This window comes from Microtus ochrogaster, chromosome 19 (assembly GCF_000317375.1).
Source record: "Microtus ochrogaster isolate Prairie Vole_2 chromosome 19, MicOch1.0, whole genome shotgun sequence".
In the NCBI taxonomy this organism is placed as follows: domain Eukaryota; kingdom Metazoa; phylum Chordata; class Mammalia; order Rodentia; family Cricetidae; genus Microtus; species Microtus ochrogaster.
This window is the reverse complement of record NC_022021.1, coordinates 61040937-61059343: the sequence shown is the minus strand read 5'-3', so window position 1 is coordinate 61059343 and position 18407 is coordinate 61040937. Positions and strand designations below refer to the sequence as shown.

General features: G+C 43.1%; 2 protein-coding genes across 2 annotated transcripts in view; both read left to right on the top strand.

Annotated features, from left to right (window-relative positions):
- Positions 1–18407, top strand: part of Itga1 (integrin subunit alpha 1) — a 153911-nt gene that overhangs the window by 10173 nt on the left and 125331 nt on the right. The gene's annotated exons all lie outside the window — the stretch shown is intronic.
- Pelo (pelota mRNA surveillance and ribosome rescue factor) lies at positions 1431–3303 on the top strand. The gene is made up of 2 exons (XM_005356823.3): positions 1431–2402; positions 2684–3303. The coding sequence occupies exons 1-2, from the start codon at positions 1677–1679 to the stop codon at positions 3113–3115; spliced, it is 1158 nt and encodes a 385-aa protein (XP_005356880.1). The 5' UTR covers positions 1431–1676; the 3' UTR covers positions 3116–3303.

The window sequence follows — 18407 nt, the reverse complement described above, 5'->3', positions numbered from 1 at the left end:
GGATTTGTCAACTTCCTCATAGTTTCATTTACCTTTCTAAAAATTAGGGTAGCATTTTCGTCATATGAAAAGATAAGAAAAGTGTGGGAAAGTGTTCGCCAAGTTTTCAAAACTTGATTGCAGGTCAATGAAATCCGTTGATTCATTAGGAGCCTATGAAGCCACTTTCTGGATCTAGTGGGCCCAGTGTCTTGTGAAGGGCTGGGGGCTTTGGAGGAGGAAGGCAAGATGACTTAGAACTCTGTGACAGGAAGATGGAAAGGGGAAAATAGGAATGAGAGACAGAACAGAGACGGGGAGACAGAGACAGGATACAAAACAAGTAAAGGTGCTAACTTAAACTGGAATCTTGGAAGTGCCAACCAGCACCCCTCCCTGGTAACCTCTAAAAAAGAGAGCTGACATCAGCTAACATAAATGCATCCCCCCTTTAACCTCGTCTCCTCAATTAAGGCTGGAGAGCTCTGCTTCAAGTTCCTTACACAAAACACAGTGAGAGTATATTCCCGACTTCTCTGCTTCCCGGTGTCTTCAGTCTCAAGAAAGAGGCATTTCCATCACCAAGAGTGGGGAAAGGGGGAATATAAAAAGTTCCTTTTTCTTTACAACCAGTTCTGTGGCTTCTTCTTTAGGGGTGGTCATAATTAGTAGATCGGTTTATCTCAACTTCCCATAGCCTCAGCTTTTGCCCAGTCGTTGGCAGGGGAGATCAATGCTAATCTATTGCAGCCCAGCTCCCACACTGAGCGCCCCAGAGACTACTGCCTGCCAATTCTGGGATTCTGGGATTCCCAGGATATCAGGTCAAGCCACATAGAGGTCCACCAGGGGTACATTCCACGCATAGTTTCTGCTTTCTCTGGGCTCTGTCCTTTAACATCTGGGTTAACTGAATCGTGCAAACAGGGTCACTAGGCGCCGAAAACAGCTGGGCATGTGGCTGAGGCCAGACCGAACACGACTAGTTCTTAGAAACTGCTTCTGGAAATCCCAGTGCCAAGTAGCATGCGTCACGTCTGAGCGCGGGAAAGGAATGAGCAAGATCGGGTAGAGTTTGGACTTTGGGAACTAAGTGCACTTTTGAGGAGGCTTTTCACTTTTACGTAAGTTCTGAAGCTGGCTCCCTATCAAGGAAGGAGGTGCAAAATGACAAACTCAGTTTAAATACATATGCTAGCACTCACATGCTCCACAATTTCTCGGACACAGAAATGCGTGGGAAAACTCTACAAATCCGAGCTCAGCTTCACTGTAAGAGTGGCAGCCAGAGCCGCTAAGCGCCTCCCTTGACTTTCGGAGGGTGCGCCTTTCCGTCTACTGCGCCTGCGTAAGCGCGCAAACCCCAGGCCCCGCCTCTCTGGTCAGGACGACAGACTTGCGCCGGGAGGCGGGCTGCGCATGCGCGGTGTCCGCGTCAGCCACTTGCGCGGGGCCGGTGACTGAAAGTACCGGGTCGTGTGTGTTCATCGTGGGGGGAATCTGCCGCGCAGCGTGGATCGGCGCGCGGAGACAGGGAAAAGCGTGGCAGAAAGCTCTGTCCTGGGCTGCAGGAGTCAGAGGTAGTGTTTTTTTCCTGTCCCCTTCCCAGCCTAGACCATACCCCGGCCCTGCACCCTGAGTCTCTCCTGGGGAACCCCTCAGCGCCTCCCGTTCTGAAGTGAGCCCCAGGCAAGGTCATGAAGCTTGTGAGGAAGGACATCGAGAAGGACAGTGCGGGACAGGTCACCCTGGTCCCCGAGGAGCCCGAGGACATGTGGCACACCTACAATCTAGTGCAGGTGGGCGACAGTCTGCGCGCCTCCACCATCCGCAAGGTCCAGACCGAGTCCTCCACGGGCAGCGTGGGGAGCAACCGTGTCCGCACCACCCTCACCCTTTGCGTGGAGGCCATAGACTTTGACTCCCAAGCCTGCCAGCTGCGAGTCAAGGGGACCAATATCCAAGAGAATGAGTACGTGAAGATGGGGGCTTACCACACCATCGAACTGGAGCCCAACCGCCAGTTCACCCTGGCCAAGAAACAGTGGGACAGTGTGGTTCTGGAGCGCATCGAGCAGGCTTGTGACCCAGCCTGGAGTGCTGATGTGGCAGCTGTTGTCATGCAGGAGGGCCTCGCCCACGTCTGCCTAGTCACACCCAGTATGACCCTCACCCGTGCCAAGGTGGAGGTGAACATCCCCAGGAAGCGGAAAGGCAACTGTTCCCAGCATGACCGGGCCCTGGAGAGGTTCTATGAACAGGTGGTCCAGGCCATCCAGCGCCACATCAACTTTGACGTTGTAAAGTGTGTTCTGGTGGCCAGCCCGGGATTTGTACGAGAGCAGTTCTGTGACTACATGTTTCAACAGGCGGTGAAGACGGACAACAAGACGCTCCTGGAAAACCGCTCCAAATTCCTTCAGGTAAAACTCTTACCCAGAGATAGCTAAGAGTGGGCAGCGGGATTGCTATGAGTGGTTCCTGATGTTTTAGAACTGGGAGGAGCAGAAGGCTTAAAACTTGGTTCAGCTGGGATGAAAATCGAATTAGCAAAGAGATCGGTTTAGTGGCTAGCACCTTCCTAAGGTAACCTTTGCTAAAGTCCGTAAATAGGTAACGCTTATTCATGCTTTTGTCTTATGCCATGTGGGCTGATTAATGGATGCTTTCAACGTTTCTTTGTCTTTCATCATTGTGATTCTAGGTACACGCCTCCTCTGGACACAAGTACTCCCTGAAGGAGGCCCTTTGTGACCCCACCGTCGCTAGCCGCCTTTCCGACACGAAAGCTGCTGGGGAAGTGAAAGCCTTGGATGACTTCTATAAAATGTTGCAGCATGAACCTGACCGCGCTTTCTATGGACTCAAGCAGGTGGAGAGGGCCAACGAAGCCTTGGCGATCGACACCTTGCTCATCAGCGATGAGCTCTTCCGGCATCAGGACGTGGCCACCCGCAGCCGGTACGTCAGGCTGGTGGACAGCGTGAAAGACAATGCAGGCACGGTTCGGATATTCTCCAGTCTCCATGTGTCTGGGGAACAGCTTGGCCAGCTGACGGGAGTAGCTGCCATTCTCCGCTTCCCTGTGCCGGAACTCTCTGACCAGGAGGACGATTCCAGTTCTGAAGAGGATTAAGACTGACATTTAATAGTTGCTTCTGCTCCGTTACTTCTCAGCATCGCTTGACAGGTGCAAGAGCCGCACTTGTTGATCGGGCTGGGATTTCCTGTGTGTTGGTCACAGTAGGACATGTATTCAAATTAAATAAACCAAAAGAAAAAAACATCCAAGCATTGTGTTTTCTGATTGCTATCGTTTGGGTTTGATTCTAAATGACAGTTTTTCATTTCATTTAATGATCCTTTTCTCACTTCTTTCTAGTTTGTTTTTCAAAATTTGACTACATTTACTACTTAAGTGGTAGCCAAACCATAAATAAAGCCAAGTCTGAGATACTATTTTATTTTAGAGGTTTGTTGAACGAGTCGTTTCTAAAACTCTTGTTGCTCTGTGTTTGTTCTAATCATATTTTTTGCAGACAAACATTTATTTTCAGGCAGTGGAGGTCTGCTCTACCAAGGGTTCCCAACATAGTCTCTGGACCTTAAAGCTGAGATGAGAGCCTGTGGTTCACTTCCTGCATCTCTGGGCACCTCTCCAACCCGGACTTCAGCTCCTTACACTGAAACCCTGCCACGTTCTTCCGTTTGCCGAGAGCTTTATTTACTGCGACTTGGCCAGCGCTACACTTTAGGTGGTGCCTGTGGCGTTAGTGTGTGCTCTCTCATTCATAATGGCCCATGTCATACGTGAAGAAAAGCATGTTCAGGGAGTTGAGTACCTTGGATAACTACGTGGAAGAGTTGTAGTCTAGCCCTTCTAACTGTAGATACAGAATTTATGCAGATTACCACTACGACTGTTTTTACTATATATGTGTGTGCCTTAGATTGGGAGCTTCAGAGATAGGGAATTGCGACTTCATCTTTGACAAAGCTCAGTTTAGCACGTGATTAGGAATTCTTTCTGCAGTCTGGATCAGTGATGCCTACGTCATATAAAGTTATTGTTAATCTGTGGGCTTTGTGGTATAACACGTTTGGGGTTATAATAAGTTCAATAAACTTGTTAACTTGTTTAGATTTTTCCTATGATGCTAAGAACTGGTACGATCATGATCTATATCTACCTTCTAAAAATAACTCAGGTTGTCATTTCATCTTAATAATTAGCTTTAATATTAAGACTTGTAAAATAACTTAATAGGAATACAGAGAGGAAGTCATTACAGTCTTAAATTTAGGGCCTGGTTGGTAATGAATCCTGATCTCAGGACATAAATTACTTCTGTAATATCTCTAGTACTAAAATGAAGTCTAATAAACCTGTGAGTACATTTTTAGAGCAAAAGTTCACATTGCATGGCCGTAGCTTTTCATTGGGAACCCTTAGTGCCTAAGCTGCAGCCCAGAGCAATTAAACAGCCTTTCACCCCTGGAAGTGGGTGAGAAGTCCTTCTTTTCTGCCAATTACTGAGATAAGCTGGGCGAGGTAGCCTGTGCTTTTAATTTTGGCAGGTTGGCAGAGGCAGGTGGGTCTCTGAGTTCAAGGATAGATGGGGCTGTGTCTTAAAGAAAAGTCACCAGGGTGGTTGCCTTAGGCTTCAGGGCTGAGAAGCTGATTCGGAACTTGGTATTTGCATGAGAGGTTGATTCCGAACTTACTTGTTGCAGACTTGTTAGAACCTTGAATCCAATGCTTTACTCGGAGCCAGCCCCAGCTTGTTGCAGCGTCTACAGGTGATTACTGTGTGAAGTAAAATCTGATACAAATGTCAGATATAGCCTTTCCAAGTAGAATTAGGAAGTCAGACTGGGTTTCCAGATTTAAGTTCAACAGAATATTCTGATGTGGCTATAAGACCTCTAAGTAAATGCCAGTTTTTATGTATATAAAGTATATAGGAAATGTAACACTTAGTTTTTTAATTAATTAATTAATTTTTTTTTTTGAGACAGGGTTACTTTGTGTAGCCCTGGATGTCCCGGGACTTACTCTCTAGACCAAGCTAGACTTGAACTCAAGAGATCCTCCTACCTCCTGAGTGCTAGGATCAAAGGCGTACACCACCACCCACAGACTCCTCCTTTTTTTTAAATTCACATTTTATGTTTCTGTCCAAAGTATAATTCATACTATATCATAGGAGCAATACAAAAATAAAGATAAAAGCAAATTGAATTTAAAACTCTATTAATTATCATTGACTTTTCTAAAATTCAGAGTGGAACTTAAGTTTGGGGAAATTTTGCCTGCTGGTCATTAGGATGAACAGCAGCACCTTAACCTTAGATGTGGTGATGCACACCTTTAATCCCAGCACTCGGGAGGCAGAGGCAGGCGGATCTCTGTGAGTTCGAGACTGACCTGGTCTACAGAGCTAGTTCCAGGACAGACTCCAAAGCCACAGAATAACCCCTGTCTTGAAAAAACAAAGAGAGAGAGAGAAAGAGAGAGAGAGAGAGAGAGAGAGAGAGAGAGAGAGAGAGAGAGAGAAAAGAAACTTGAGACCTTGAGACATGGGGCAACTGAAGGGCAGGCAGGTGTGCTCAGCACAGATGTGTCGCAGGAAGGAGTCTGGATCCACCAGAAAGGGAGCCAAGCAGAGAGATGGAAGTGAACTGTTTTACAAATAGCCACCGCTCAGCTCCATCTGGGACGGACAGGAAGAGGCAAGAGTGTAAACAGGAAGGCTGCTCAGAAGGGTTTGTAGTAAAGAAAGGAGAGGCATGAAAGCCCTGACCATGCAGCGCAGCCTACAGTCGGGATGTAAGGATGTGACCTGGGCTGCAGGATTTTCAGAGTTAAAAAAGTAGACTCTAAAGATAAATTTCAGATTCTCCTAGTGCTAGGATGAAGCAACAGTTCAAACAGGAGGTAAGAGAAGCTGACTTGGAAGGAGAAATAATTTATTTCACATTGACGTGTACGGGACTCCTGGAGTGTTCTTTCTGTTTGAGGTTGGGGCCTCAGTGAGGTCTTCCCACATCAGTCTTGTAGAGCTGCTACTTTAAAAAAAAAAAGGATTGGGATGTTCTGATTTAATTTACTAAAAGTTGTTTTTATTATTCTATTTTTAGTGCAAGCAAGCATTAACAAACTATAAGCCAGAGTCCTCAACTGTTCAGCAAAGTGTCATGGCCCCTTTGGGAGTTGAGTGGCTCTTTCACAGGGGTCACCTAGGACTTGCAGAAAACACAGATATTTGCATTACAATTCATAACCGTAGCAAGATTATAGTTATGAAGTAGCAAAGAAAGTAATTTTATGGCTGGGAGTCAGTACAACACGAGGAACCACGTTAAAGTGTCGCTACAGTAGGAAGACTGAGAACCACTACTGTAAGATCTAATTCAGGCCAAGAAATTAGTTGCTGCCCAAGACGTCATGCTGCCTAGTATAATAGGTATCTTAAATTTTTTTGTATCTATCTTAGACCTGTGGAAAAATTTTTGCCAAGTTTTATTTTTATCATAAGAGTAGAAAGTACTTGTTTTGACGTTTTATTTGTATTGGCCTACAATTTTATTGACATATTTGCCACTAAAATGAGTTATCCAGCAATGAAAATCACCTAAAGTGAAGAACTCAAATACATGACTAAAAAGAACTGCTAATCCAGGGTGGCATATTCTTTCCTGTTACTTAGCCTTCAGAAGGCTGAGGCAGGAGGATGATGAGTTCTAGGCTAACCTCAGCAACATACCAAGATCTTATCTCGAAAATTAGCTGCATTTCAGCTTAGGTTAAAAAATCCTTAGCAGAATAGTTTCCTTAGCATTGGTTCAGCGCTTTAATCCCTGTCCTGTGAACAAGATTTGGCACTTTGATTGTATATTCTTTGAAACAGATTCCTAGACTGCTTCCTATATGTTTACTGTACATGTAGAGATTAGGATATAAGTCAAACATCTACTAATACCTTTATTGTTAAACAATTTTTGGTGTATATATAATTTAAAGATGAAAGCAAGTTTACTGATGAATGAAGTAGATGTGTTTAATTTGACGTAAGGGATCACATATTTGTGGATGGCGAGTACCCATCTTCAACGCTTTTGGAGTCGATCCATACATTTCTTATATAATCAGTGCTGAGACTGCCAGTTGTCATGAATGCATCGTAGGAAATAATAGAGGTACATTTAGGAACATTTCATAAATTCTTGGAAGTTCTAGCCAAATCCATTTTATTTAACATGAATATGCCGCCTTGGCACCCCAGTTTGAGTGAACTCTATGTAAAGCACCTGAGACACTTGTAGGTTTAGGAACTGCTGTTTTGTGCTCCTAGAGAAACAGTGGTTTAGGAGACAAGACTACAATCATAGCCTCATTCCTGAGCAGGTAGATATCAAGTTTTCATATAATTGGATTGTGTTAGCATGTTTAATTTAAAAATTTGTTGAGTTGTCTGTCTACTTGCTCGTTCATTATCCATTAAGATTGATTGCCCACAATCCAACTATTTTTAGGATGCTAATTTAATGAATTAATGAAAAATGCCTGCTTTCTATAATGTCAGAGAATTGGAGGACTTGGGACTACTTTGATTTGGGTGACATACTTGTCTTAGGAACAGTCAATATTGAGGCAGTTGCAGCATCTAGCAGGCTGAAAATACAACAGAAATGTGAGCTGGAGGGCCCGTACCTGCTGTGCACAGATTGATTCCACTGACCCCAATGCAGAAATGGAGTAGCTCTGTCTTTAAATCTCAGGTCCTGTGATGAGGGCTTTAAAATGCCTTAGTTCCCCAAGAACCTTTTGAAAAAGATTTTATCATCATTTTCATATGAGAAAAATTAGAGAGTTAATGACCTAAATCACAACCAGTGAATGTAAAATGTACCCTATATAACTGCTCCATTAAAGTGCATAAGAATGCCAATTCTGATTCCTAGTTGTCTTTTTTGGTATTGGTCATGTCTGTGTCTAGAGCAAAACTAATGAGGTAACTATGTGATGTAATGAACTTACATTTATTTAAGTTTATTTCTTTTCCACTATGTAATCTACTGAAAAAAATCAGCAGTTCAATCCTATGGGGTTTTTTTTCTGCATAAAACATAACTGAGCATTAGAAAGTTTGTACAGAAGAAGCAAGCCCCTCCAGTCTGACAGGAAGTTAATAAGCTTGTTTCAGTTTTGAATTTTAGCATCTCTTTATAACGGAGTGTGCTTACAGGTGGGCCTGTGGGCACCTGTGCCTTTGAGGGCCGGGCAAGCTTTGGTGTAGTTTCTTAGGCACCAGCACTTTTATTTTTTATTTGAGAAAAGGTCTCTTCTGACCTGCAACTTGCCAAAGAGGCAAGGCTTCGCTGGCCAAGGAATCCTAGGAATGTCTCTGTCTCTACCACTCCAGGGCTCAAATACAAGATGTCACTACAGTGGGCTTTTATGGTTTGAAATCTGGGGGTCAAACTCAGGCCCTGCTGCTTGCAAAGCAATTGCCCCCCCCCGCCAAGCGAGCTCTCCAGCCCCTAAACTTATCACAAAACATGATGACTTTAACACATATTCATTTACTACACATCTTCATAGCTGCATTTGTGATACATGTATATGCAAATTAGATACTGGAAAACAATTGCCACAAAAGGCCAGGCTTACAGAGAAGGAAAAGTGGCTGCTAGAAGTGACCATTACAACAGCCCAGGTGAATCCTGAGACCCTATCAAGAGATATGTAAAGGGTTAATTAATCTTTTTCTATGGCCTGCAGACCCTTCTGTGGAATAGCAGCTAGTGTTCCCAGTGAGGAAAAGACTGACTTAACATCAACTTATTCTGTCAAAGAAGTCAAAAAACTACAATGTTATTCAAAATGATTTGTTTATAAAATGATGATGGTGATGATGATGATGATGATGATGATGATGGTGATGGTGATGGTGATGGTGATGGTGATGGTGATGGTGATGATGATGATGATGATGATGATGATGATGATGATGATGGTGGTGATGGTGATGATGATGATGATGATGATGATGATGATGATGATGATGATGATGATGATTGCAGTGCCAGGGAGTAAACCCAGGGCTCCTTCCTAGGCAAGTACTCTATTGGTGAGTACCTAGATAGTGTCCTGGATAGGATGACAGTCTCAAATAGCCAGGGTTTTCCCAATACCACAAGAGTCTCCAAAAGAAAATTCAAATGCATATTGGAAGCTGGATTGTCTTTTAGGAGAACAATTGCAGTAGAATTCCGGTTATGAAATGTGTTCAGAGGCGGGAGGTCCTTCTGAGTTCAAGTCTCAGTTGCAGACGTTTTAGGTCTGGAATTTTTCATCAGGCCCTCGTGTAAACACTGAGAAGAACTTTCTGCTTGACACCACTGTGAAAGATTGCTCTGTGGATACAAAACATTAACCTTGTGTTTCAGCTCATTTGATCTGGCCACTGTAATTTATAGCTTATTTTCCTTCTGCAAGTATGTGTAAGAGTGTTTTTAAAGAGGGCAAGGAGAAAAGGACTGAAATATACTTCAGTAGACCATGCCCAGCCTTTTAGCATCGTAACTGGTGGAATCTGAAAGGACCTCTGAACAGTAGGTATAATCTGAAGCCAAGCAGGCTTGTCATATGCTCAAAGTCACACAAACAGGTCTTCAGAATGTCTGCATTTCTGTTTGATTTATCCCATTCCAATTTCAAATGTGTGTCCTTGCCACCAGCACATATTAGGAGTATACTGGATGGGCTAAGGGAACGAGACAGAATCAGGATTTTATTGGGCTTTCAGCCCTCCTATTTGTCAACTATTCTTCATCTTATGGGAGGGTAGTTCTCTTCAGCATCATACGTGACACTCAGAGGCATGTTTTCAATTCCATTTCTGCAATCTGCCTGCCTTTTTCCCAAGCCACTTACCAGATGCCTACTGTGTGTCAGTACACTGTGAGCCTCCACAGGTCCAAGGCAAAGAGAGAGTACAGTCTCTTCCTTCCAGAGCAAAATGAAGACATGTCAGCCAGGAATGTGGGGGCCCAGACAGGTCACTAACCCAGCCTGCCTTCGTGAAGACTTGTTGCCAGACCTGAAACTACAAAGACATGGAAGCCCATGACCATCTCACATTGCTCTCTAGAGATGAGGCAAAGATGGGGAGTTGAGAGCATTCTCCTTTTAAATTCCCTTGGCATTCCTTTACTAATTTGTTTAAGGTGTGGTCCTTTAGCCTTTAGTTTCTCTGGATATTACATATTTATAGTGTAATTAACAAACTTAGAAGAAAAGACATGGAAAGGGGGGCTATTACATCGATTCCCACCCTAGAGATAAGAGAAAATTGTTAAAGTCTAATGGGAAGTACTGGGAGGACTTTGGGCAATGCTGGAGCCTTTCGTGGTATCTGTGGTATTGTTATTCTTTCTATTACTGTGTTGCAAATCACAGGAGAATGCTGAATTAGAACAGGGAGTTTGCCTTGTTTCTCTGCAGCACAGAAAAGAAGTAAAAGTGACTGATAAGTCTAAAATACTACTTTTAACAGGTACTCTTGTTAGAAAAGAAAAAGAGGGGAGAGGGGAGGGAAGGAGAGGAGAGGGGAGGGGAGGAGAGAGGAGAGGAGAGGAGAGGAAAAACATACCAAAGATAGAGTGGACAAGAGTTACCACCTTGGGCTTCTCTGAAAACAAACTGAGGGTAGAAATCAGGAAGCAAGAAAAGACAGCCTTTGTAGACCTAGGGAAGGATTTCAGGATGGACAAAAGGAAGACCCCCTGGGGCCTTTCTTATCTCCTCATTTATCATTTGGTCCCTAGTTGTAAAATTTAGTAAAACATCTGTGACGAACTTATGTCTGCTTCTGCTTGCAATACATATTTAATTAAATGGTCAACGCGAGACGAGAGTGGCAGAAGAGAAGGATATTTTCTCCAGAGGCGTACTCTCCCTGAAGGGGTGAGCTGTGAACAGTTCTCCAGGTGCCAGTTTCTCAAAGGTTCTCATTCCCTGCCTGAAGTGAAAAAGAGGAGACTCCTGTGAAGAACTGTGGAAGAGGGATAAAGATAAAAAATAACCGATCAGGGCCTTCCTGGCACACACCTTTAATCCCAGTGTTTGGGAGGTAGAGACTAGGGACTGTCTGAGTTTGAAGTCAGCCTGATCTACACATTGAGTTTCAGGGCAGCAAGAACTATGGAAAAATTCTATCTCAAACAAGAGGAGGATAAATAACAGGAGGATGAGGAGGAGCTGTCTCATCAAATGTAGACATATATTTTCACAAAAGCCATAAAATATTCATAGTTCCCTCCTTTCCTACAACTTAATAGGACTTAGTGGATTTAATATTTTTCCTATATATTCTGACAATTTTCACCCTTATATATGTGCCTATGTCACAGAAAATAAAGTGGGAAATAGGGTGGTCAGGAAAAGGACTTCTTACAATGCTTCTACATTTAGAGCACTTATATTTGCACATCTTGTAGGCGAATTGGAAACTACAAAGTAACAAAACTCAGTTTTATGTTTGGTACCCTGGAAAGGATGCAGCCAACTAAGAGTTACAAAATAATACTATTTGCTACAGATACCAAAGACAGGTATTAGCATTTGCAACAACACTGCGTTTCTGATTAAGCCGCAGATGCCAGACTGTCTCAGGACGTTTGAGGACTGAGCCGTGAGTGTTGCATCAAAAGGTGCCCAGGTCCCGCTTTTAGATGCTGATTTCAGGAAATCATCTCTTCGTTTGTGGCTTGTTCTGCTCTCTTCTGCTATGGAATGAATAAGAGGGTGATGGTTGGAGAGATGGTTCATCAGAGTAAAAAGTCTGATGCTCTTTCAGGGGGCTAAAGTTATATTCCCAGCACCCACATCAGGCAGCTCCCAACCATATGTAATTCCAACTTCAGGGGAATTGACTCCCTCTTCTGATGTCTGGAAACACTTGCACGCACGCACACACACACACACACACACACACACACACACACGTAAATCTTTAAAAAATGAATAGGGAGTAGCAAGATGGGAGCTGTGGTGACCTCCTGCCAGTTGGTGACTTTCCCCAGGGCTGGGCATGATATCAGGGTACAAGCGTCACAGGACAGGGAGAAGGTCATACACTCCAGTCAGATTTATGATATAAAAGACTATAGGAAGAATTGGGTAGTAGGTTATCAAAAAGAGGTGAGTGAGAGCTTTGCTACAGGTTTAATTACAAAGCAGCCTTTAAATGAAGTAGATCATTGGATCATAGCCTGTGACAGAGGGGATGTTGCCCAGGGCTGCTTTGGGGTTGTATATAAGCTTAGACAAAGAATCAAAAATGGGACTGTTTGGTTACTGCCACCTTAGTCACTAGTGGGAGATGTGACTTGGTCTTCTGACACCTGAGCATCCCCACCTTAGGTGGGCTGCTTTAGGATCACTGATCTGTGGCTAGAGTCCATCATTATGAGTAAAGGATGCTACCACCAACTGGGTAGGGGTGAGTGCTGTAAAGAGGGCTTTTGGTGTCATAGTCCTGAAGGTTCCACTGACTTGGCTTGGAGCAGTAACAATAATCATGGGTTATTTTTACAAGCTGTGTAAAATAAAATTTTACTGACTTAGGCTTAAAAAACAATCTGTTTTGTACCATATATCAAGAGCTGCCAAGCTTTGGGTTTGGCTGGCTGCTAAAGTGCAGCCTGTTAGGAGAAAATTCCAGGGCTGGGGGTCACTGACTTGGAATGTTTTGCCAAACGCTCCCATATTCCCAAACTTACTGGGGGGAGGGGCATTTGAACTTCAATATTATGAAGAAAGTTGTTTAAATCAGTTGTCAGTAGACACACTAAAACCTTGAGGTTCCTGGCTATTTTTTTTTAAATAGTTTGCCACATTCCAATGACTTGCCAAGTTGCAGGGCCCTGTCTCTTTGTTATTTTCCTCCCTGCCATCTCTGCCCACTCCCCCAAAGAAACAGGCAATGGGGAAACATGAGTCTTTATTTTGATTGCAGTATTCTTGGCAGTTGACTGGTGATTTCTCCAAGTGGACTGTACCAATTACATACAGAGTTTCCCATCATACTAATGACTAAAGCTTACCCTCAAGTGAAGAAGACTATTTGGGCAAAGGAGCCTAGGCATCTACACAGATTGCAAGCTCTGCAACCACTTCTTAACTGTGTCTCAGGCGGACCTGGGAAGTATCATCCCCTAGAAGGTCATTTGGCTTTAAAGTGTTCTGTGTGGCCCCAGTGTGAACTAGCTTTGCTGGCTAGGGAAGGAAAACAGACGTAAGCACTGAAGAAAAGCAACTTTAAACAATTGGAGAGAGGAGAGTACTTTAATACCATTTATAGGATTTGGCTACTTCTATGCGTTATTGAATTTGCTATAGCATCTTTACAAGAGTAATACTAGTAAGTTTATAAATAATGATGACTTTTTACTGTATATGTGAGTTAAGTTACAATAGAAGGATTGTGTGTGCGTGTGAGTGAAAGAGAGAGAAAGAGAGAGAGAGAGAGAGAGAGAGAGAGAGAGAGAGAAACTTCTATTCCTCAAAAGAGAGAACTTATAACATTTTGAGGATGCAATAATATAGAAGATTATAATAAGTTTTCATGGTATAGGATGGTTACCAATATTGTTGGGAGCAGGAAGATACCAGAACTGGTTAGAATCATGTGAAAAGGTGGTTATTGGCACTGGTTCTGCCTTTGAATGTTTCTCTGCTAATCTGGTGTGGTGAGAACATTGGCTGTAGGCTCTATAAATGTTGGCAAGTAGTGTTGTCATTCCAATCCTCAAGTTCAATGTCATGAACTTTTATTTATAAAGAGAGAAACAATAAAAGTTTCCTCAGATTGGCAAGGAATTTGTAAACATATTCATAAAAAAATACCTGGAAACTTAAGAGCTTAATTAACTTAGTTTTGTTCCTCCTGTTGCCAATTTTTAAATCACATGTATAATCTAGGTATCACAGTAGTCATGGGAATGTGACCCAAAAAGTACATTGTGCCTCTTCTGTCATAAATCCTCACTAAAGTCCCCATCAAAGGTGTTCAGACCAGAAGCAGAGACAGTCTCCATGAGAGTTGGTTACACTGAGGTAGAGATGAACTGACTTCCTGTCTTTGTAGCCTGCTCCATAAGCATTTGTCACCCCATAGCACAGAGAACAGAAGCAAGAAAGCTCACTTTGGCGAACATATGAGCATATATGGAGGAGCATGGCAGAAGACCTCTGAGTTGTGAGTTGGAGATAATAGCCCATCAGATGCTACTGAGAACAGAGTGCTGATCAGCACCTCCTAAGAGTCAGTTGTGACCCTCAGGAACCACGGAGGTGAACAATAGAAGCCTTGCAGCACCATGGTATAGAGGTGAATTCTTTATTAACCCTGATCCATCCTTAAATTCAGTCAAATAATATTACTGTTAATTCTTACATTAGATGGTAGTTACATTTCTCTTCATGTGAACAATTCTTAGGGCACCTGCTTATTATCTGAATGTTGTTTTACTTCTTGGTATCCTTCCTTGGATATTTCAGCCATGGGTAAGTCAGAAAAAAAAACCCCAATTCTTTCCCCACTTCTTAGCTGCATGTAGAAATCTACTCTGGTAGTGCAAATATTAAAGGAACATTGGAGGAAGAGGAAGCTGCAATAGGAAAAAAGAGAAGGAAACATAGAACTTTGCTACTGACATCATCTGTGTGGGAATCACCACTGTAATTCACCCATCAGCTATCTTTTGGGCTTAGAACTAAGCCAGAACCTCTGAGAGCAATCGCTAACAGTTGCAAACATCAGACTGGCCTTCCAGAGGTCACATACACCCTTTCCCTGGTCCAGGAGGGAGGACAGAAGCTGGCTCCATGTTTATAGTCTATATCTCCTTCCATGCCACAGCTTGACATTTTGTCTCCAAACACGACTAGGTAGTGTGTGGATACTGAGAAAACAAATCTAAACAAAAAGGTCACTTACCACTTTACAACAGTAAGACTTAAGAGAACATTTACTAAGTGTTTTTCCGGGGTCAGGCACTGTCCTGTGTTGGGGGCATTCATCATATATTGTCCTGGTGTTAGAACCCTGCTACCAGACCAGCATGTCCAGATTCACCTGCTGGAAAATATGGTCATGGTGCTGAGTTAGGCACTGAGGCCAGTCTGAACGCAGGCTTCGTACCTGCTTAGAAAATAAAAATTATCCAGCCAGGTAAATTAACCTAGTAGCTAATATAAAACTACTATTCCTTTAATGTAAAAGTTAACTTGATTCGGGAAATAACCAGGCCGGCTTAAAGATAAACAATTGTATTTTTACTTACTATAAAGGGAAACTCATGCCACAAGAATAGGAAGTCCAGGTTCCGCTGTATCCAGCGGGAATCACCCAGAGAGAGCGAGCACCTGGTCCGTCCCAGTTTTTCTTCCTGGGCTCCAGGTAACCACACCTTAATTAGGTTCCACTTCTTAAGGATGATTGGTTAACAAAGCTTCCCTCCATCACTTTAAAATGATTTTTCTGAATACTTGCATTAAATCTGACTCCCCTTATCGTAAGATGCTTACATTAGAAGTAGTCCCTGGTCCACTAACAATAGCTGCTTCTATTGGTAGATTGTTAAGTGGTGTCTCCTTTAGAAACTCAGAGTCAATTGCCTTCTTAGGTTTTCAGCATGGAGACATCTGGGTGAGGAATTTGACATTAATCTGAAGCATCAGGAAGGAAGTGCAGAAAGCTCAGGAAATGCCTCGCTCCAGAGTCTCAGCTTTTCTTGGGGTCAGCCCAGGTCACATGCATCTCTCAGCTCTGCTCCTGCCCAGCTGACTTCAGGACCCAAAGGAAATGGTCGCCAGGGAAGAGGGAGGTAGTTCTAAGCTTCCCGACTCCGGACTCCCAACACACACACGTGTTCTGAACCTGAATATTGTCTTCCAATCCAGCTGGCTAAATTTAAGCCCAATTTGGAGAAGACTGGGCCAGCAAACATGTCCATATTTCTTGTTGGATATCAAATGTTAATCAGAGTAGTCCACAAATATTTATCCTAAAAGATCAAGGTCTGCTGAGAATTTTACTCTCCAAAAATAAACTATAAAACTAGAGAAGCAACACGGCAGCTCTGAGAGTATGATGAAGGTGTTTGCTACTATGTCTGATCGCCCAAGAGTCTGACTCTGGGAGCACACATGCTTGAAGGAAAGAACTGACCGCAAAAGCTGACCTCTGACTCCATATTTTATCTGTGATGAGTACTCATGTACGCCCGCACACACACATACACACAATGTGAAATCATTAGAGATAGACCCAATTTAACAATACAAAGCCTGGGGCTTTTTTCCCACCTTCCTATATTTGCTAGATTTTTTTAAGGCCTGGATTGGAGAAACAGTGAATACAATATATAATTCTAAAAACCATCTGTTTATCTGAAATTAAAATCCACCTGGGGAGAATTTTCCCCAGGTAGCATCCCTACATGCACTTACCCATTTCTTGACTTACCCGTTTGACCACTATTGGCATGGGCAGAAGAGACTTTTGCCTAGGAGGAGTCTAGAAGAAACACTGATAAGTGTCTTCCCGAATTTCACTCGGCTCTAGTTTCAGTTGAAAGAGAAGAGAAGAGACACCCTTTCCCATGGCTGGAAAATAGAGCCAAGCCTTCAATAATAGCTTTGAATGTAAATGACTGCCTAGTTAGCAATCACTGATTCTTAAAATTACATTACTCAAAGGTCACCCCAGCTCGTGGGAGGCAGAGTCAGGCAGATCTCTGTGAGTTTGAGCCCAGAGTGGTCTACAGAGTAAGTTCCAGGCCAGTCAGAGATACATAGTAATACATAATGGGACTCTGTCTTCATTTTTTTTAAAACAAAGGTATTCCAAGGAGGTGCCTAGCTGCAATAGCTCTCTGGTAGCATTAGTTGTGTCTAAACTAAATAATATGAAGCTTTCTTACATAAGAAGCTTATTAGTGCCAACATCATGATCTTGACAAATTGAGGATGCTTAATTGAAAATATATCATTAACAAAAACTAAACCCCAAATTTCTGAGTCTGGTGGACAACATCTAGGAAGCTAGTGTCTAAGGGTGAAGGCTCTGGAATGAGAGTGTCTGGGATCCATGCCTCTAGCACTGTTTGCTGACTGATCTCAGTTCCTTCATCTAGACATTGATGCCACTGATTTCTGTGTTAATACTGACTCTACGGTTGTTAATTTTCAAGGCTAATGACATTAGCTAAAAGCCTGGTTCAGACCTGTAGATCTAAAATCTTCCTAGGTCTCAAGAAATCTCCTTGAAGGCTGAGCATATTTGTCAGCTTGCAAAGGACACTTTTATGCCAACAGCAATTAAATTCATATCTGTGCTTTCTAATAAAGACAATTTTTTCCTTGAAAGGATAATAATTAAAAATATCTTACAGTCTATCGATAATGTCTAAATATGCTTTACCCATGAAGTTCATGTTATTTTTTTTAACCCAAAGGAATTATTTCAAGCCATTACATACAGTTTTCATGTTGACTAGCTAGATGCTCCAGAAACTTCCATTCTTCTCTAGATAGGGGTGTGATGTGGTAGTTTAAACGTAATTGACCCCCAAAGTCTCATAAGGAGTTCCATTATTAAGAGGCATGGCTTTGTTGGAGTAGGTATGGCCTTGGTGAAGGAAGTATGTCACTGTGGGGGTAGACTTTGTGGTCTCAGGTATGCCCAAGTCACACTCAGTGTCTCGGTCCACTTCTCAATGCCTTCTGATCAAGATGTAGTGAGCACCACATCTACTTGCTCCCCTCCATCATGATGATGGCCTGAATCTCTGAAACTGTGAGCTGCCACCTCAATGAAATGTCTCCCTTTATTAGAGCGGCCGTGGTCATGGTGTCTCTTCACAGCCATAGGAACCCTAGCAGGGACTGTTAATCTGATTGCTTGTTAGTTAAGCTCACTCCTGGGAAGGGCTGTCAATGAAACTCCTCACCAGCCATCACGACCATTGCTCCATTCGAGACAAAATCCTGAAGATCAACTGAGGACGAAATGACCACATCCTGAGGGCAGGGCAACTGACTCTCTAAGCTCGTTGATTTTCAAGTTTCCTCCCAAAGTTCCTCTGAAGTTTCTGCCCAGAGCATATAGAAAAATTCTTTTCCAGTGAGTTTCTGGAAATCAGTGTGCTGAGTTATTTCACTTGTGTTCAGAATCACACACACACGCGGGGGTTGGGGGGGTCATTTAAACATTTGCATTATGGCTGGTTACAGCAGGTGGGGGTTTTCTTTGCCATGACATTTTCTTTTTTTTTTAAATTTATTTATTTATTAAGGATTTCTGCCTCCTCCCCGCCACCGCCTCCCATTTCCCTCCCCCTCCCCCTATCAAGTC

What these genes read in the sequence shown, in the direction of transcription:
- Pelo (XM_005356823.3), top strand. Translation starts at nt 1,677, where the DNA reads ATGAAGCTTGTGAGGAAGGACATCGAGAAGGACAGTGCGGGACAGGTC. An exon ending in ACCGCTCCAAATTCCTTCAG is followed by an intron (nt 2,403 to 2,683) that starts GTAAAACTCTTA and finishes TTGTGATTCTAG; the next exon opens with GTACACGCCTCCTCTGGACA.